The 20,232-nt window shown below is 52.1% G+C and overlaps 5 protein-coding genes across 5 annotated transcripts; 1 reads left to right on the top strand and 4 right to left on the bottom strand.

Moving 5' to 3' along the window:
• Positions 1-2,247: 2,247 nt before the first annotated feature.
• On the bottom strand, positions 2,248-3,552 carry POSPLADRAFT_1138768 (hypothetical protein; the record flags this gene model as incomplete). Its single annotated transcript, XM_024484947.1, has 2 exons — positions 2,248-2,356; positions 2,462-3,552. The coding sequence occupies 2 exons, from the start codon at positions 3,550-3,552 to the stop codon at positions 2,248-2,250; spliced, it is 1,200 nt and encodes a 399-aa protein (XP_024340446.1).
• A 3,774-nt stretch (positions 3,553-7,326) lies between these two features.
• On the bottom strand, positions 7,327-7,656 carry POSPLADRAFT_1138918 (hypothetical protein; the record flags this gene model as incomplete). The annotated part of the gene is given in 2 exon segments (XM_024484965.1): positions 7,327-7,556; positions 7,575-7,656. Coding segments are annotated over 2 exon segments (312 nt in total), but the record flags the coding sequence as incomplete, so codon positions are not given.
• A 567-nt stretch (positions 7,657-8,223) lies between these two features.
• On the bottom strand, positions 8,224-12,866 carry POSPLADRAFT_1139497 (hypothetical protein; the record flags this gene model as incomplete). The annotated part of the gene is made up of 12 exons (XM_024485043.1): positions 8,224-8,267; positions 8,304-8,346; positions 8,573-8,745; positions 8,849-8,921; positions 9,030-9,254; positions 9,484-9,594; positions 10,331-10,405; positions 10,658-10,709; positions 11,477-12,165; positions 12,215-12,306; positions 12,362-12,483; positions 12,553-12,866. 12 exons carry the CDS (start codon positions 12,864-12,866, stop codon positions 8,224-8,226), a joined length of 2,013 nt encoding a protein of 670 aa, XP_024340444.1.
• A 632-nt stretch (positions 12,867-13,498) lies between these two features.
• POSPLADRAFT_1106226 (hypothetical protein) lies at positions 13,499-14,209 on the bottom strand (the record flags this gene model as incomplete). The annotated part of the gene is made up of 1 exon (XM_024483288.1): positions 13,499-14,209. A coding segment is annotated over one exon (711 nt), but the record flags the coding sequence as incomplete, so codon positions are not given.
• A 1,234-nt stretch (positions 14,210-15,443) lies between these two features.
• Positions 15,444-17,616, top strand: POSPLADRAFT_1139436 (hypothetical protein; the record flags this gene model as incomplete). Its single annotated transcript, XM_024485035.1, has 9 exons — positions 15,444-15,498; positions 15,556-15,854; positions 15,919-16,161; positions 16,246-16,526; positions 16,579-16,631; positions 16,715-16,902; positions 16,968-17,037; positions 17,092-17,204; positions 17,257-17,616. The coding sequence occupies 9 exons, from the start codon at positions 15,444-15,446 to the stop codon at positions 17,614-17,616; spliced, it is 1,662 nt and encodes a 553-aa protein (XP_024340442.1).
• Between the last annotated feature and the right edge of the window lie 2,616 nt (positions 17,617-20,232).

Here is a 20,232-nt window from a genome sequence, read left to right as displayed (position 1 = left end):
TCAGCGGCGAAGGCATTGGCCGGAAGTTGAGACCACCAAAGGTAGCAGCATTGAGGCGGCGAGGGGCATTCGGGTTCTTCCGGTGAAAGTCGGCTATGAGGGCCGGCGCATTGGCAACATTGCGCGCTGGTTCCCATGACGTATGCGAGTCGTCATAACCCTTCCACTTGACGAGGTACTGCAGTTGACGCCGGGAGATCCTCGAATCCTTGATCCACTCAACCTTGTACTCCTCGTCGCCCTCAACCTCAATGGCAGGCGGCTCTTCCGGCTCCCGGCCTGGGATCTCGCCACACGTGTACTTGCTAAGCAAGGAGACATGAAACACCGGGTGCACAGGCACCGACTTCGGCAGAACCAATTCGTAGTCTAAGTCTCCGAGCTTTCGCTGCACGGCATATGGCCCAAGGCGCTTGGGACTGAGCTTCTTGCTCGGCTGTTTCAGCCTAAGGTTCCGGGCATCAAGCCAGACCTTGTCCCCCGGCGCGAAGACCAGTGCCTCTTGCACGTGCTTATCGTAGTACACCTTCATATGCTCAGCTGATAGCTCAAGCGCGGAGCGCGCGTCATCCCTGATCTCCTTCAGGATTTTAAGCCGATCAGCGGCTGCGGGCATTGCGGACATCAGATTGATCCGCACTTGGATCTCAGGATGGTACCCTTGATGCAGGAAGAAAGGGGAGTGCCCTGTTGTGGAGTGAACTCAGTTGTTTAGCGCAAACTCCGCAAGTGGCAATTGCTTCGCCCAATCATCCTGCCTATGGCTTGTGAAGACACGCAGGTACTAATCTATCTCCTGATTCCAGCACTCAGTCTGGCCATCAGTTTGAGGATGGAACACTGTGGACAGTGCCGGTTCGATCCCGAGTCCCTTGTACACTGCATGGAGATACTTCGATGCGAACTGGGGACCTCGGTCTGAGATGACCTTGGCTGGGGCCCCATGATGTTTGAACACATCGCGGATGTACAGGTCTGCCGCACCTTCTGCCATCAGGGTATCATGACAGGCCGAGAAGTGGACCTGCTTGGTAAAGCGGTCGGCGATAACCAGGATCGAGTCGAACCCATCAGATTTCGGCAGGCCAACAATCATATCTGTGGTGATGATCTGCCACAGGGATCTCGTTCGGCTTCAGCGGACCCTGGGGCTTGGCTGGGAATGTCTTGGTACGGTTGCACACGTCGCAGGTGCTTACGTACTTGTTGACAAACTTGGACATTCCAGGCCACCAGTAGTTCCACGATATGAGCTCGAGGGTTTTGGCACGACCACCATGTCCGGCGATCGGCAAGTCGTGGTGGATTTTGACAATATCCCGCCGGAGCTCCGCATTCTTGGGGACATAGACCAGTCCGCGGAACAACAGACGCCCTTGCTCAGCATTCCACTCCTCAAAGCCCTTCTGCAGCCAAGGCGGCCCGAGGTTCTGCACCTTTTCAAGTGCCTCGGCCACAACCCGATCCTTATCCGAACATTCCCTGATGCATTTCAGGAGCGACTGATCAGCTGTCACCAAGGCATGCCCACGCTGGGTAGCGGCGATGCGGAAGTGTTCCTGTTTGAGAACCACCTGATCGGTGTTATCGTCCTCATTGCCGACCTGATGGTCTGATCGGCGTGACAGGGCATCAGCTTTTCCATTCGATGTTCCGGCTTTGTGCGTGATGGGAAAATTGAAGCGTGCCAGGAACAGTGACCATCGTGCTTGACGACGCATGAGGTGCTGTGACATGCGCCAGTACTCGAGGTTTTTGTGATCGGTGACGATCTCGAACTGATTGGGCAATCCCTCGAGATAATGGCGCCAATCGTTCAGCGCTTCGATGATCGCAAGCATCTCTTTATCGTAGATCTCATAGTTACGCTGGGCAGGGTCCATAGCGTGAGATCAGAAGGCGATGGGATGCCATTTGCCATCGTCCTGCTTCTGCATCAATACGCCACCAGTGGCGTAGCCCGAGGCATCAACCTCAATGCATGTCTCTCAATTAGGGTCATACAATGCCAAGACCGGAGTTGATACAATGGTCTATACTCCTATGTCGATGCCTGACTTGTAGACGACGAGCGAGGACTTATGGACAGTGCGTCGTCCTGAAGATCGAGCAAGGAAGTCGAGAATGACCACTACCCCAAGTGAGGAGGAGCAGAGACTTGAATGAATAACCAGGTCGAACTTAGGGTTCGACTGACTAATGGTACAACTACTTATACAAGTACCGACTGCGCACGGACCATCGTGTCTATGTGGTCGTGTTAGTGAAGAAAGAAACATAGTGGTACGATGCCGAGTACGAAGTGCGCACGGACCCCATTATGTAAGCTACATAATGTTCAACCTGCGGGTGAGCGCTAAGACAGGCGCCAGTATGGGCGCTAGTAGTACAAGGAATAGAATGGAAAGACAAATGTTTCATTACCCCCCTGCCAGAGTCGAAGTCCCATTCGACTACTTACTGCTCACCATCCCCATACAACTCCCAATCTACGCCGTCATCCTCCTCTTCATCGAACCACTCCTTGCGCGTGTCCCTCCCTACATTCATCCATTCCTCGCCAGAGAGGTGCTTCTGATGCGGCCAGAAGCTGTCCCACGTCCATTGAGTGGTGTCGGGTGTCCAGTCGGGGTCGACTTTGCGAAAGACGACGGGTGTATCGGGGCGGGGGCGCGAGGGTCCTGCGATGGGACTGGTTGGGGGTTCGGGGTTAGCGCTGCGTGGTGGAGGAATAGGTACCGCTTTCGTCTGCCTCTCTTTCTCCTTCCTCTCCTTCGCCTCGTTGATGATTTCCTTGAGGAACACGTTGTCGACGACCACCCCCACGCGTCGCGCAGGTTCTTCAGGTGGTGCGGATACATGTCGCTTCATTGGCCTGGTTCCGCACTCTCGCTCCAGGTGTCCAGGGGCTTCTTTTCCGCATCCTGCGCATCGTACGTCCGGACAGTCCCGTACCCAGTGTCGAGATGATCCGCATCGCCTGCAGCTTCCCTTCGGGGTCCAACCAGGGTTGGGTTGCCAGTCAGCCGGGATGGTAGTGCTCCGCGGCGTTGCTTGGAGGAAAGGGGATGGGATCGGGGGGCGCCTGAAGGCAGATGTCGGTAGGGGTGCGGGTAGGGGTAAGTACGCGTTGGGGATGACACGCGGGATGAATTTGTTGTGTTGCGCCCGGATGCTGCGCGGTAGGAGCGGTTGAAAGCGATGGGCAACTTTCAGATTGTCGAGTCGGATGAGCTCGGTGAGGACACGGTCGTCCTGTTGACGTAGGAGTCGCTTGTGATGGTCGATGGCCTCGTCGGCTGCCTTGACAGCCTCGTCGTATTCATGGTGAGCGGAGAGGTACACTTCTAGTGCAGTGCGATCGGTGGCATTGGTTGCCTCAGGGTTGTGGGTTTTGAGTTTATTGAAGACGTCGGTGGGGTTACTGAGGAGTAGCATCAGCAAAGCGCTGTCGCTGACGTGGGTGTGCTTAGGGGTGTAGATTGAGATTCTCTTCCCGCCTTCGGTTGAAGGGGCGTTGAATTGGTCGAGGAACGGGAGGGTGGAAGACATGTTGATGCGAGTGGGGATGTAGCGACTGGGTAGAGCTGCTATCGTTTCAGCTCAGGTCCTTCCTGTTCTTATACTCCGTCAACACTTCATCTGCCGTCCCTGTCAGGTTTGCTTCGGGCTCCCATGAGTCATCCGTAGTTGAGTAACCCTTCCACCTGACATGATATTCGTGGCGTCACATCCTTTTGTTCTCCCGGTGTCCGATGATGGCTTCGACTTCGTAGTTATCTTTGCCCTCGATAAGGTCAGGAGGTGGCCTCGTGTAGTTCGGACCATGGATCTCCGTTTCTGAGTAGGGAGATAGAAGCCACTCGTGGAAAACGGGGTGGACTCGCCAGGTGCTAGGGAGGTCTAGCTTGTATGTGACCGTTCCGATCTTGTCTAGGATTTTGAACGGCCCCTCTCACCTCAGGGCTAGTTTCCTGGATGGGTACGGCAGCTTCAAGTTCCGGGAGTCTAGCCATACCAGCTGACCTTTACGGAAGGAACCCCCCTTCCTTTTTACTCTCTTGGCCAGGACGTTCTGGGCCATCTCCATTGCCACATGTGCTTCCTCACGGATGTTTTGCAAGTCCTTGAGGCGATAAGCTGCTTGCGGCGTGTTTGATCCGGGGTGCGCGGTGGGTATTCCGCGAGGTTCGTATCCCATCATGAGTTTGAATGGGGACGTCTTCGTCATGGAATGCTTGCGGGAGTTGTGAGCAAATTGCGCAGTATGAAGATGGTCTGCCCACTTATCCGGATCATTGGCAGTGAAGCAGCGGAGGTAGATCTCCAGCTCTTGGTTTACTCATTCTGTCTCACCGTCGGTTTGCGGATGGAATGCCGTACTCATGGCTGATTGAACCCCAGTCATTTTGCAAAGTTCCAGGAAGACTTTGGACGCAAATTGCGGTCCTCGGTCACTGATGATCTTGTCTGGGAGTCCAAACCACTTGTAGACCTCTTGGTACATTGTGTCTGCCGTCCCAAGAGCATCAATTGTTTTGTTGCATGGGATGAAAATTACCCCCTTCGTAAGGTCGTGGTCCACTACGACCAAAATTGAATCAAAGCCGTTGGACGGTGGCAAGTCGGTGATGTAATCGCACGAGAATGTGCTGAAGGGTTTGGCATTTGCGCGGGGTCGAATGGGGGTGATGGGCGGACGGGCTGGATGCGTGTTAACCTTCATTTGCTGGCAGATGCCACAGCCGTTAACATAGTGAGCAACAAACTGGGCCATGCTCAGCCACCAGTAGTCACGGCGCAAGCCAAGGAGGGTTTTCTGAACACCGGGGTGTCCTGTGGAGGGGAGGTCGTGATAGTGGGAGATGAGACATTTGCGAAGAGACTCATCTGGGGGTACATAGACCCGATCCTGGTATAGGAGGAGGTCATCATCGATGGACCAGTCTGTTCCAGTGCGTGGTGTTCCTCCAGTGCGCGCCGTAGTGAGGCCTTCCTTCATTATTGGGTCGTCCTTAAAGGAAAGGATGGTGTTGCGGGTGTCGATGTCGATGGCAGCGACCCATACTTCCGGTGAGAGCATAATGACGTCGGTGTTGTCATTTGAGCCGTCGTCATGGTTGGGTCGGCGGGAGAGAGCGTCGCTCTGCACCATTTGGGTATCAGGAACGTGTACCAGGTGGAAGTCAAACTCGGTCAGTTTACTCGCCCAGTGTGCTTGTCGTCAGTTCATGTCTTTGGCCTGCTTCCAGTATGTGAGATTCTTGTGGTCACTGAGAATCATTACTGGGTATGGGCTGCCAATGAGGTAGTGCCTCCACTCATCTAGTGCACGGATCACCACATATAGTTCCCTGTTGTAGATGTCGTAGTTTCTCTCTGCTGCATTGAAGCTTTGAGAGAGGTATCCGCAAGGATGCCAGTCGCCATTGTCATCGCGTTGGCGTAGTACCACTCCCGTTGCAAACTTGGAGGCGTTGGTTTCGATAGTGAAGTGTCAGTCGGGATCCGGCATGCGTAGTACCAGTTCTTCTAGGAACACCTTTTTGAGGGTCTCGAAGGCTTTCTGTTGGTCAGATCCCCAATGTCCTTCCGGGTGAGAGCGACCAGCGGTTGTGCTTTGTCCGAGAAGCCTTTGATAAACCGGCGGTAAAAGTTTCCAAATCCAACAAAGGCACGTACTTGCCTGAGGTTGGACGGCACCGGCCAGTCTGCAATGCCAGCTAGTTTGACAGGGTCCATTGCGATTTCTCCTGGGCGGATAATCATGCCAAGGAATTCGACTTCGGTGATGTCGAAGACACATTTCTCCGCTTTGAGGTAGAGGTCATGTTGTCAAAGTCGTTCAATAACACGTCATGTTCGTTCCTCGTGTTCTGCCTTGTCCTGGGAAAAGATCAGGATGTCATCCATGTAGATGCAGAGCCAGCCTTCTTGACGCATGTCTGCGAATATTGTGTTCATCATCCGCTGGAACGTAGCGGGAGAATTACACAGCCCAAAGAACATCACCGTTGGTTCGTACAGCTGCGGCGGTTTGCCATCAGTTCCGGGTACGATGAACGCTGCCTTCCATTCGTCCCCTTTCTTAATTCGGACATTGTTGTATCCGGCGCGGAGGTCCATCTTGGTGAACACCTTGGCGTGCTTCAACTTGTCGAGGAGGTCCGATATAAGCGGGAGCGGGTATCGATCCTTGACCGTGTTCTCGTTGAGCAGCCAGTAGTCTTGGCAGGGGCGTAGTGAACCGTCCTTTTTACCAACAAAGAAGAATGGTCTCGCCAAAGGGGGTTTCGAAGGGCGAATGTACCCTTTACTCAGGTTCTCCTCAAGGAACTTGTCGAGTTCCTTTCGTTGCTGCGGGTTGAGCGGATAGACCTGTTGCTTCATGTCCGCGAAGCCCTCCTTGAGGTTGATTTCGTGGTCATATTCGGTGTGGTCTGGAAGTCGCGCAGCCGTGGCTTTGTCGAAGATGGGGAGGAGATCGTGTAGGTAGGAAGGTACCATCTGTGGTAGCGTTTTTTCTGTCTTGCCTTGGGCGTTCGAGGCTGCAAGTTCGGTGGAAGTGGTGACGCGCCTAATGTTGTGGTGGATCTTCCAAATCATGCCGTTGTGAAGTCGTTTGTAGCCAGATGAAAGTTCAGGGAGTCGCTCCTTGAGCAGAACATCCCTTACTGCCAGGGATTTCTGTTTTTCGTACTTGGTGATCATCGGTGTTCCTGATAAGTAGAAAATGATGAACTCATCGTCGTCGATGTCCTCCGCTTGTTCTTCGATGGACGCAATACCTGTTGACCCAAACCCATCCTCCCCGTGTTCCGTTTCATTGATGCGGTTGGTTAGTGTTACTGGTGGGGTGCTTATCTTTTCAAGGATGAGCTGAGCAACTCGGTCACCGGCTTTGACGGTGAACGGGAGCTCGGAGTTGTTGACCAGCAGGACTGAGACCTTGCCTCGGTAATCGGAGTCGATTACTCCTGCAGCGACATCGGTTTCCTTTAGTGCTAGACCAGACCGAGGTGCGATTCTTCCGTAGTGTCCTTTGGGGATAGCCATGATAAGATCGGTGCCAACCAGGCCTCGTCGCCGGGCAGGGATGGTAAGTTGATGCGCAGCAGAGATGTCATATCCTGCTGCGCCGCTAGTCTTTCATTCGGGAAGGGTTGCATGCTCCGAGGTGGAGATGACGACGAATTCGTCCTCCATTGGTTCTGGGAGTGGGGTAGTTATGGCCTTCTTTAGTTCTAGCTGAGCCACTCATCTTTGGTACAGGTCCATCTTCCAGGCCCTGGTTTCGTCTTTTGTCCATCGGTGGTTTAGCTCAACTCATCCCATTTTCCAGTCTATCTTGGGGTTTTCGAGCTTGAGCCAGGTATGGCCGAAGATGATGTCTTCCTTGCCAATGCTGGCGACGTAGGCTTTGACAAATCCGGGTTCTCCGCTTATCTTGTAAGATAAGAGAGCTCTTTGCGTAATAAGTGCTTCTTTGTTCGGAGTTCCGTCCATGTTGAAGACGGGGATGGGTTGGAAAAGAGGTTCTGTCCGAAGTCGATGTTCTTAAACAAATCTTGGACTGATGAAGATTCCAGTTGCGCCGCTATTGATGAAAGCGCGCGCCTCGACGTCTTTTCGTCCCACAGTAATCGGAATGTGCAGAGCGCGTTCATTTCGGACTACTAGAATTACATGGGACAGTGAAATGGATACGGGCAGTGGTTGCGTCGGCTCACCCTGCCCCTTCAAAAATCCTCCATAGTGAGTTCTTCATACAACTTGTCACGAGTTGGCACGGCGTCTAGCCGTTTTTTAATTTTTCCTTTTCGCGGGCTTGAACCTGCGACCTCTGTACTACACACTCGAACGGACAAGTCGTTATCTACTGTACGATTAGATTAGATGGGACGGCAGTGCACGGCACAGCTCGGGCTCCACTGACACAGCCGCTCTGACTCACCGGCCCCCGGGGCCGCGTCAGCATGCTGTGCACGGACCAGCTACGCACAGCCTGCCCTTATCTCTCCCTGTATATAAGCCGGCCTCTGCTGCCCTAGGGACCTCAGTTTCGACCTTTTGTCCCTAGGTCAGTAAGCTCCTGTATTCTCTTACTTACCTTACACTAACTAATACATTTCTTGTCCCTAGCCTTAGGTTTGAGCGTTGCTCACCATCGCTTCGGTAAGACTCAGTCAAACGCCCCCAGCCTCTAGGTTTGTTCTTCCCCTGTCACTCGACCTCAAGTCGCGACATTAGGTCGAAACTCCCCCTCGCTGCCGGCGTTCACAAAATGCAACTCTTACACTCACTTTCCTCTCCCAAAGGTCGGGTGGTGCGCACCCCTACTATACACTACGATACGTAGATAGGTGTACTATACATCGCCACCACTAAGGGAACGAACTTTTCAGTACCTGCACTTCAGTGGGCGGTACTTGTCCTCACGGACGCGTGGCTTAGGTTCCTGCTGCATACTAGCCAAAAGCAGTACTGGGCCCCACGTGAATTGCGAACCCTAGTGTTACCTCGGGCGCCGTAGGTGTAAGCTAGCTTATACGGCCTTTCGTAGCACGCACACCTCCCCTTCCTCCCTCCCATCGTGGCTGTGTGTCAGGGCTTTGTTCACGCCTTCGACTCCAAGGACCTCCTCGACGTCTACCTCACTGACGGTCCTTCTGCTCTCATCTTCGGCTGCGAGCAACAACCATGTCCCAATCGCACGCCTCGATCGATCGAGCAAGATTACGAGCGCTATAAGGCCATCAGAAGGGCCCAACATCCACTCGGTCCCCGCAGCACCCACGCATCTCGATCTGCGTCCCGACACTCCCGCGCTGTCTCCCCCAGCTCTCACCTTCCCCAAACTGTCGCCGGTCCAAGTCAAGCGCGAGGAGATCTCCCTCCAGATCCTGCACCAGAGCCTGAGCCTGAAGAGAGTGCGAGTGAAGAAGGAGTCTCGGAGTCCGAGTCCGCGGATTCTGCTCGGTCCGCCCTGCTGACAGCACTCGCCCCCGCGTCAGCAGTCTCTGACATACGTGACCCCTCCTCTGGGCTTCCTCCAGCGCCTTCACCGCCGTCGCCGCCGTGAGGCCGCTCGCGCACTCGCTCCCCTCGAAGTCCGACCAGCGGAGGGACACCACAGCCGCCTCCACCCCCGCGCCGTCCTCCGTCCCCCCCGCCGCCGATAATGTCCTCTCCCTCGACCGCCCCCGACAAGGAGACCCTGAAGCTCCTCCTTGTCGCGACTTAGGGTCAAGTGACTGGGGAAACACAGACAAAGGACGCTGGGGGCGTTCGACTGGGTCTTATCGAAGCGATGGTGAGCTTATGCTCAAACCTAAGGCTAGGGATAAGATAATATATTAGTGAAGTAAGAAAAGGAATACAAGGGATGCTTACTGACCTAGGGACAAGAGGTCGAAACTGAGGTCCCTAGGGCAGCAGAGGCCGGCTTATATACAGGGGAAGTTTAGGGGAGGCTGTGCGCACTGGTCCGTGCACAGCTGGTCTGTGCGCAGCATGCTGACGCGGCCCCGGGGGGCGGTGAGTCAGAGAGGCTGTGTCAGCGGAGCCCGAGCTGTGCCGTGCACTGCCGCCCATCTAATCTAATCGTACAGTAGATAGTGATGCGTCCATATCAGGCATGTAGTACAGAGGTCGCGGGTTCAAGCCCACGAAAGGGAAAAATTAAAAAATGGCTAGACGCCGTACCAACTCATGACACAGGTAGCGACAAGCGCCCCTGCCCCTTCATCCTTGGCAAATATAAGTGCTGTTTCAGCGAAGTCCGAGCAATCGGAGCTGGTGGACTTAATGGCACAGGTGAAGTCGATGCGCAAGGAGCTCGAGCATTATCGGGCAATGAAGGAGGAGTCTTTTTGATCCGGTCCACGCTTCGTGCCGCACGCGTCGGACCTCGTAATAATAATTTGTACAATGTATTGGCGACCACGAATGTTTACGAGTTGGACCATGGGTCCCAGCACTTCCACATCCCGGTGCGCCTCAAGGGAGAAAGACGGCACAAGGATATAATCGCAATGGTGGACAGCGGAGCCACCACGAAGTTCATCAACAAACATTTCATCACGGCGAATTGAGTACGGACGCGGAAATTGAAGGAACCCATTCTGCTTTACAACATTGATGAAACACTCAAGTTTGACCAAAAGCTGCGCTCAGCCGCAATCTTTCCTGAGCGGGTATATAAGTGCAACGACACAGTGCAACTGAGCTGCCGGCAAGATGGTGCTGTTCCCATTCTCGTAGCATACCCGATCTAGCTGTCAAACTGAATGAGGAGACGCGTGTGTAACCCAATAGATGCATATCTTACCTGATCTCTGCTGCCATCGACGACTGAATTACAGATGCGATTGCTGATGACGACACGAGGAGGTATCTGAGGTGGCTGTCAGGATGAGTCGAGTGATGCGCATGGCGAGGAGTCACGGACGGATTGTTCTGACTGTATAACACGTGGTTTGGGTATCACAGCAACAAGTCCTGAGCCTCGTATGAGATGGAGTACCAGATGCATATGAGAGAACGTACCATCAGTCAGTGGTGGAATTGACGGGTGCTTCGAACGCGAAGCTGGAGAAAACATCGCCTGTCGTTTTGTGAGATACTTCGAACCTCTTCGATGAGTAGCGCCACTTACGAAGGCAGGCCACAGTGGCCACCATTCTGCGAAGCGGTACCAGCTACCGTGTCTGGTCACTACAACAGACAACGTGATTACAAGTCTGTCTGAAGACTAATAGAGAGTCGGAGAAGATGAATTGCAGGAGCGATCAGGGTCGATGATCCCACATGCTTGCAGTTTCCATAATAGACGGGACGACTGCCGCTTCCCGCTTGCTGAAGGGCAAGCCGACGCCGAAGGGGTGGTCTACGTAGGGTTCCAAAATGCCTTTCGATCAGTCACCGACATCCAATTGCTGCCGTATGCACATACGGGTATATTGTATCAAGACATCGCGTTGTATGTCGTCAGGCTGCTAGCAGTTGGGATGCAGCACGGCACATTCTCCTCGTGCATGCCAGGTATGCCCGGGTTTCAGAAGCGAAGTAAGGCAAATCTTGACGTCTGAAAGTGACACCTCGTTCAGCTATGTTGAGGCAACCGTAACTTGAAGATGCAGAAATTGTGTGCCAAATATCAGTCAACGGAACATGATGAACGCAGGTTCAACATACCATGTTTTCATCGTCAGTAAGGTGGCATGCACCGACGCTTGGTGGACGCCGCGTGCCATCTCACACATCATTCGCGACGGCAAGTCGACGGAGTTCTCTAGCAAAGGACGTTCTCCAGCAGGCTATTCTGGACATGCAAGGCCTGACGGACATGTGCAAACCGTGGCAACATAAAGTGCAGGGCTCAACGTCAAAACTTGGGACCGCGTCTGTATAGCATTTCAGTTGGAATAAGGAACGTCAGTCAAACATTCGCCTGCAAATGTGGCAGAGAGCGTACCTCGAGAAATGATCTTCCAGCAACAAAAGATCTTGCACAACAGGCTGTACATTGCCAGCTTCCTCCTGTCGATAAGCGAGCATCTCTGCGTCCTTAGGTTCCGCAGGCGGTCCCATCGTCCACTCGTCTCGAGCTTGATCGCAATTTAGACACCACTGACGAATACTGGCTTCCAGTTGCGCATATTTCTCAACAGTGTAGGCCTGTGTGCCCACGCGGGTGTCGCCAGAACGTTTCCTCTTCATCCCTGAGACTATTGGCCGAAATCGTCGAGGAAAGCGGACAGTGTCATCATCCAACAGGGGAGAACAATATTGCTTCTTGAAGCTGCGGAAAGAATCATCAGGACAGGCTGAGAGCTCGCCGGTTGACCACAACCGCCTGCCGGGTACCATCTCGTAAGACAGGGGGTCAGTCCACGACAGATACCGCCAAACTATGCTGTATGCATAATTGACCTCCTTGTGGGGCAGTAGACCCCGCAAGACATGCTGGTAGTGCAGCGGTCGCTTGCTCAATTTCTGACCCGCCCGAAATATCGTCAGACGAAGATTGGCTTTCAGCTCGAGCCACCCGAGCGACCGATATGAGCAAGGAGCCGTCATGACGGAAGGTGTGATAGAGTGACCCATGGTCGTGCATGAGTCTGGAAGATGCTCGTCCTCTGCGATGATGCAATACTTGTAGGCCTGCGTCACCATAAGCATGCGATTAGCCAAGAGCGCATACAATACATACAGTGCCATACTGAAGTGGACTCTTCAAATGATCAGGATGGGGTATTATCAACAAGCGATTCGTTTCCCAAAGTTCTCGGAGGTCGCGTCGGACTGCATGCGGTATGTGAGGCGACAAATGTCGTGTAGATCAATAGAAGATACGCACGGAATATGATATTTGCAGGCATGTGGCAACGGAGGGCGTTGTAGTCGGTACGCATGTTGCGCGTAATGCAGTCAATCTTCCGGTTCACCTTGTCAGCCACAAAGCCGAAATGATAGTTGTACCTACTCACCAATAGTTGAGGCATATCGGGAGGCAAAATATAGCACGCCTCCACATCAGCAGATACGCACCCAGTAATCATGCACCTCGGGTGAGGTCCGAAAGGAACGCCGGACTCGGCCTTGGATGCCTCGCTTATGAGGACCGACATTCGTATTTTCTTGGCAGGGAGTTCATCAGTCTTTGTGTCCGCACTCCGTTTCCGCTTCGGCAGGCGGGGGATGCCTTCGACTGGCGACTCTCGTTCATTGTGGGGGAAGACCGGCTTGACTGCATCTAGGTGGGCTAGCCTGATTACGGGTATATGCGCAAGAGCGTCCACGTGTAACACATGCTCGTAGTGGAGCGGTCGCTTGATAAATTCACGACCCACTCGAATTGTCATCAGATGCAGATTGGCACTCAGCTCGTGCCACCCAAGCGAGCGATACGAGCAAGCAGCGGCAGTAACTAAAGGTAAAATGGTATAATCCTGAGGGGTACCCGAGTCCAGAGGGTGCTCATCCTCTGCAATGACGTGGTATGTGTAGACCTACTCGATTGTGAGCACGGCGCCCATCTGAAAGGGCGTACCATACATACAGGGCGGGTATCGGGGTGGTCTATATGATCGGGATGGGGTATCATCAACAGGTGATTCGTTTCCCATAGTATACGGAGGTCACGTCGAACTGCATGCAGTTTGTAAGACAAGGTAAAACATGCTAGATAGGAGCAAGTACGCACGAAATATGATATTTTCAGGCGTGCTACAATGGACGGCATTAGAGTCAACGGGCATACGGAGCATCGTGCAGTCGCTCTACAAAGCTGCCTTGTCAGCTACGAAGTCGAGGCAGTAACCACTCTACTCACTAACGGCCGAGGCGGGTTGGGGGGCAGGATATAGCACGCCTCCACCTCCGCAGACACGCAGCCCGTGATCATACACCTAAGGTGAGGTCCATAAGGACCCCCATCTGTGAGCTTTGACGCGTTGCTCAGGCTGTCAGACAACCGCCTTCTCTTAACACCGACCTCGTCGGCCGTCGTGTTTGCACACCGTTTTCGCTTCGGCGGGCGAGTGATGGCTTCAAGTTGTATGTCAATACCGGGGGCGACCGAGGGATTCGCGTCCGATTCGACAACCCTGATATTGGTGCAGTCATGGATTGGTATATGCCCAAGACCGAAACAAGCGCGGTCCTCGACCTTGGTTGCGTCGTTCAAAGTGCCAGACGTCCGCGCCCTCTTCGCGCGAACGTCATAGGTGCTTGTGTCCGCACTTCGCTTCCGTTTCAATGGACGGGAGACGTATTCTAGTGACGGGTCCACTGCATCTGGCTTGACGTCCCCGACACTTGTGCAGTCGCCGATGCATATATGCTCAAGACCGAAGGAAGCGCCGTCATCCGCCTTGTTCACGTCGTTTGAGGTATCAGGCGGCAGCGGTCTCTCTGCGAGAACTTCATCAGCCCTTGTGTCCACCAACCGTCTCCGTTTCAGCGGAGGGGTGATGTCTTCTGGTAGCGGGGAGTCCGCGTCTGATTCGACAATCCTGATGTCCGTGCCTTCGCCAACATATGCATGCTTAGAATAATCATCAAAAGAGATAGATGGTGCACGACTGACTCCAGAAGTGGGTGTAGCGGGTGGAGAGCTTTCGCGTGAAAAGGAGCTACCAGTGTCGTCCGAAAGCGCGGGAGTACTTATATCGCGTGGGGGCTGCTCAGCAGCGAGCGTATGGGACGTGTCAGGAATAAGGATGTAAAGGCCATTCATTTGTGGACCGTATCGCGAGTTCAGCGAGGTAGTAACGATGGTGTAGCGCGAATAGCGTGCGCCACCAGTGCCCTTAGCGGGTGCTTAGTCAGCGCTACTCTCGGAGATCGCCGACACCAATCACGTCTTGACTGGTCGATTGAGTGTACAGTCAGTCAATCAATCCTCAGTACTCTAGGCGGACACCATTTGTATGTAGTTCAATATGTCCTTGTGAGACGCGGGGAAACACAACGAAACCAGCATTTCCGACTGCGTTCATGCCGGAATGGATTCCAGGTCGCTTGTGTGAGCAGTCGGCGTTGCAGGTCAGGGTCATTCGTTATGACGTTTGAATCTGATTTTTACTTCAGAGATGCTCACATTGGACTCCTGCATAGATGTAGCTCCATGCTCCTCAAGTACAATTGCATCGTGCTATCTTCTGATATAGACGACTCCTCAGTACCTTGGGCAGAAATCCTCGCGGACAGTGCGTCGATAACGACTCACTCATTGACAGTGTGAGAAAATTCGTATCTGAGCAGGATGCGTCTGTATCTGTTTAATAATGCTTGCAAGTTTGACATCATGTGGGTCCAAGCCTTCTACATACTTGAGCCAGCGTTAGAGATGCTCGTAGCGTCTTGCAGACACGGGGGTGTGCCGTGTCAATCCCAGCTTTCTTTTGCAATATCTCAATGAGTCAACGGTTGTAGCTTTGTCGTCGATGTTATGATCTACTCCTTTCTGAGCAGTCCGTTCATTGACACCCGGTTCGTCATTTTGCGGCGAGAACGCAGATGTTTCACCTGACAATCCTTCGCGCAAGTCAAGTCGTTCAACATGTCCTAGGTGAGTTTCGTGCCTTTGAGTCGAGCGGTTCCGAATTAGCAAATGACAAGCGTGCTTCCATATGCGACCGTAACAGTGTGTCTCTCCGATCAGCTCCCGCGCCTCAGACGGTGCATCTGATATCACAATTACAAGGTCTCACCTCGCACAGACCATGCATATTAGGTAATATGCGCGAGGTCGCCAGTCACTGACCCGCGTCGACGATGGCCACAAGAACCAAATTGGAATACAATGGCCTCTGTTGCCTGTGGTCACGCGCTTCACAACATAATATGAACTCAGCCAAAGCCGCTCGAGCCACTTACACTCTCCGTCTCTTTCTTCACCTCCAACCTCCACTTCATCACCCGCAAATGCCCTGGCAATGGTTGACGGCGTCAAACCGAGACGATCTAACAGACTGAAACATTTGCCGAAAGGTATGGGTCCTCGTCGTTACCGTTGACGGGTTTGCCCTGACGGTGGCCCGGCCACAGTTGATTACTGCGAGAACAGGACGGCGGATGGGAAACGGAAAAGGGGAGCATTAGACGAAGAAGACGAATATACGCCGTCCCGGGAAGGTACGCCGGAGAATCAGAAGATTCCAACACGCGCGCCGGAGATTCAGAGGAGTCCATCACGGAGAGTGAGACGCAAGACCGCCATTACAAGGAGTTCACGACAGCGCGCCGTCGATGCGTCTCAGAATGAGGGTGCCTGCATCATATCAGGCATAAAAGACAAATCCGTGCAACAATGCCATGTGTTGCCACGGGCCACAAAGCCGGATGTGGTAAGCTCAAGTGGCTCTTGAGCGCAGGCGGTGTATCTGACGATGTATATACACACATACATAGCTCACGCCTCTGGAGTGGTGGTGGGACATCAAAGAGCTCAGCGTGGATTCACGCCACAATCAGGTCTTCCGTGCGTCTTCTTTCCAGCAGGCATGCCGATACGCGTGGGCTTACTTGCATACAGTCCGTGCCGATCTCCATGCCTTGTGGGATCGTGGATACATTGCGATCATGCCAATGCCTGACGTGACGAAGGAATATCTGGCCAAGTGGAAGGATGGTGGCAGGCACAAGGTTCTGGAGGTGAGTCGCTGCAGCCTGATAATCAACGACTGATGCGAGTCGTCGCCACGATGCGTATCTCACCCAGACCTTGACAACTCTCAGATCCGCGAAGGGTTCACCTACGGATTCGACAAGGTTGGGATCATCCGGTCCCATGCGAAGCCGCACTTCATGGCCTTGAACGCGGCCATGAAGCTCAAGGAGAACAAGGAGATGTGGGTGAAGGTGTTGAAGGTGTTCTACGAGAGAATACATCTTCAAGTCGACGCATCCCGCTTCGTAGAGGAACTCCTGACATTGTCTGACGTGTGGACTGCGCCGCCACCCGAGGAGGCAGAGTTGATCATGGAGGAGAAGGAGCAAGCGGCAGAGGAAGCATCCAGGTCAGTGAGCACGTTTGAGCCGTGGCGTCGCATTCACCTATCTCGTTCGTAGTCTTCTAGCAACGGTTCCTACAGGCGAGCCAATGTCCCCTAAACGCCCAAAAGGTATGTCGGGACGCTTTGTCTTGTCATGTGGCACGGACTTACTTCAACATCTTCGTGTGGCGCGGCCGCTCTTATGGGTCCAGGGGGTTTGGTAATAGAAAAACGCTCCAAGTCGAAGGCCCACAAGCCTGACGGCGAACTGTCCGGTAGCAATCTCAAGTTGTATGCCGCTCATTTGGCGCCTACCGGGTCACGGTGCTTGTTGAGTCTTCAGGACGACAAGTCAGTCCAAGGGTGTCACGTTGTCCCACGAAGAACCGACGACCGTACGGTAAGTCGTCAATACTTTCTAATGATGCCCGTGTGACCATGGCTCGGATGCTTTCATGCATGTAGTGTGCGAAAGTGGCGGCGTGGTGGGGGCTTGATGATTTCAACGTCGACTCTCCTTTCAATATCTTTTTACGTGAGTGCACATGTACCAATCGGTCTGCGTAGCCCTGATCGAAACCACACATAGTGAGAGCAGACATCCACTGCTTGTGGGACCAAGGTCATCTGCTGTTCGTGCCCGAACCTCATATTGTCGAAGATTATGTCGCGCGATCCATTGTTCCCATAGATGGGGGCTTGGTGAGTGAAAACACATGGCCGAGCATGGTGTCTTGCTAATGGTGCTATCTAGTCGCCCGGAGAAGTATCTGAAGCGTCCAATGGCCCCGTCTACAGATACTGCGTCGTTGCCCATTGCGACCTTCCCGATACGGAGGAAAACGCTGCGTTTCCGAGGGATGTCAAGACCTTAGGCTATATTGAATCCCGTGTCCCTCCCCAATTTGTTATATACAATGCGGGGATGGCACTGTCGAAGGGTGGACCAGATGGTTTCGCAGCGGCTCTAGACGCCTTCTATAAGCAGCATAAAATCCACTTTAAAGCGATCGACGTTCTGAAGGACATGGCAGCGCTCTTCCAACAATATTCAACCAACCTTCCTGCTGATAGAAGCATGGATTCCACCCACCAAGATGTCTGTTTGAGCTAGCTGTCTCAATTCGTGCGTCGGCTATATTCCATTCATACCCATACCATAACTGATGTGAATCCTAGGCGGATTCAAGAAATTCACGTGTTACCTCGGTCAATGCTGTGTGTTGGATAGATGACTATCAGGATTTATATGGCCCTATGGCCAGTTTGGACACGAGAATCATGCCTTGCTATGATTAGCCATCTATGCCCCATTATGTAGTATCCCATCTTATAGTTATCCATGCATTTTTCTACTCCATGCCTGTGAGAAATGATCTAATCATATCGCTGCTCATCAAATGCATGAGAAGCCAGTTGAATTGTATTAAAAATCCCGGGGCGTTACAGTACGCAATCAGTTTATCAATGTCGTGTGCCGATTTGAGGCTGGTTGGATTCAGATCATAGTCCACTCACAATCAGTCGTATCATATATGACGCCTGTGCACGAGTGATAGATCTAGCTGAGAAGGATTAGTATGAGGTTACATGGCTGAGAGTGCGGAGGACCGTCTATCATCCTCGCCATGTAAAGAAATGCAGCTGAGTTAAGGCTCCAACCATTTAGTTTATGTTTACAGATTTATGGTAAATAAATGGTAAACAGTAAACAGGATGGTATAAACAGTTTGCAAACTGTTTACATACTGTATACATAGCAATCAAGGTGCTGTACTAAATTAAGACCTTTTTTGTTTACTGTTTGAGCACATGACTTGTATGTTGGCCCTGGCTCTATCAAAGTTCAAATAACAGTGCAACAATAATATGAAGAAATAACACAGCTGTTTTACAGCCATATTAGCACCAGTAATTCCCAAAAGTCTCTTATAATATAAATGACAGGGAATTAATTAGCTTACTAAATATAAGGACTAATTTGATAGTCCATCAAGAAACTTTCCCTTTTACCTGTTATACCAATACTGGCTTATTGACTTGCCATAAAATAAGTAAGGTGTCTTACTACTGCATTAAGAATTGATTTTGTGTGTAAAAGAATAACTTATAATTTAGCAGTTTCACCTGATCAGTATTTTTGTGCAAAATATTGAAGGAAGATGGAATGAGGATCTGCATGAATTCATTATGTAATCAATCCTGTCATTGTTTCAGTCATCATTTAATATTTGAATTGATTGGGGCAATAGGTACTGTTTACTTTTCATCCAATCTACCTTCAGCCTTTAACATAAAAGATCAATTTTGGCATGTTGTGGTGAATATATACCAAACAAGGTATCCCTAACCATTTACTGTTTACATACAATTTATTTACTGTCTACACCCTAAGTGTAAATAAACATATATAGTAAATAGTTGTAAACATGTAAACAGTTTATGTAAACAAAATGGTTGGAGCCTTAAGCTGAGTACGGTTTCTAACCACAAGAACCTCTGTATATATTCCGAGAGCCATGTTACAGGAAGCCACACACTTGATAACAGGATGATGGGTGAGGTGACACGGTTACTCTATATTATGAAACTTGGTGGTGTCAGCCACCAGTAATCTCCAGATATCATTGAAAAGCATGTGCTACATCCGGTGATTGTATCTGCCTTTGTAACATTTCATAGATAAACAGTCACACACTTAAGGGATGGCGTGTGGATGACCACTATTACAGGAAATTGTATCAAGCTTCAGGCGCGACAGGAGCCCAACCTGGGCTAGGTGTTTGGCCGGACAACCATCCAAACTGCAGAAATCAAAATAGAAAGATACTGATGCTCACAATCTGGAGGCTTGACAGACCTGCATGCAATGACTGATTGCAGACAGCGCGATTTTCGCTTCATGCGAGAATCACGCTGTCTAGTAATGGGGAGGGCGGGGAGGGCTTCAGAACATAAATATATTTACAAAGTGTCGAGGCGAGCAGAATTTGGTCACTACATGGCTCATGAGCATTTGGGAAAGGGTGCATCAGTTGTCGGAGGTCGTTAACAATGACTCATGGAGAGACTACAAAAAGGCCGGTGTTTAGAGCTCTGAGCAAGATGTGATTGATGATCGGCCAATGAGAATCATCACAGTCATAGCTTTGAGCGATGGCCCCCACTGACTTCCGAGGGGTGACGAGTGTCGCGACTTGAGGTCAAGCGATAGGGGAAGAACAAACCTAGAGGCTGGGGGCGTTCGACTGATTCTCACCAAAGCGATGGTGAGCAACACTCAAACCTAAGGCTAGGGACAAGTAAGTTAGCATAGGAAAGTAAGTATGTACAGGGGCTTACTGACTTAGGGACAAGAGGTCGAAACTGAGGTCCCTAGGGCAGCAGAGGCCGGTTTATATACATGGGGGATTTAGGGCAGGCTGTGCATGTGTCACGAGTTGGTACGGCGTCTAGCCGTTTTTTAATTTTTTCCCTTTCGCGGGCTCGAACCCGCGACCTCTGTACTACATGCCTGATATGGACGCATCACTATCTACTGTACGATTAGATTAGATGGGGCGGCAGTGCGCGGCACAGCTCAGGCTCCGCTGACACAGCCGCTGTGACTCACCGGCCCCCGGGGCTGCGTCAGCATGCTGTGCACGGACCAGCTGCGCACGGACCAATGCACACAGCCTCCCCTAAACTTCCCCTGTATATAAACCTGCCTCTGCTGCCCTAGGGACCT

Source organism: Postia placenta (genome assembly GCF_002117355.1).
Source record: "Postia placenta MAD-698-R-SB12 unplaced genomic scaffold POSPLAscaffold_5, whole genome shotgun sequence".
NCBI lineage: Eukaryota > Fungi > Basidiomycota > Agaricomycetes > Polyporales > Adustoporiaceae > Rhodonia > Rhodonia placenta.
Note: the sequence above shows the minus strand (reverse complement) of the source record. Positions and strands in the feature narration are given on the sequence as shown.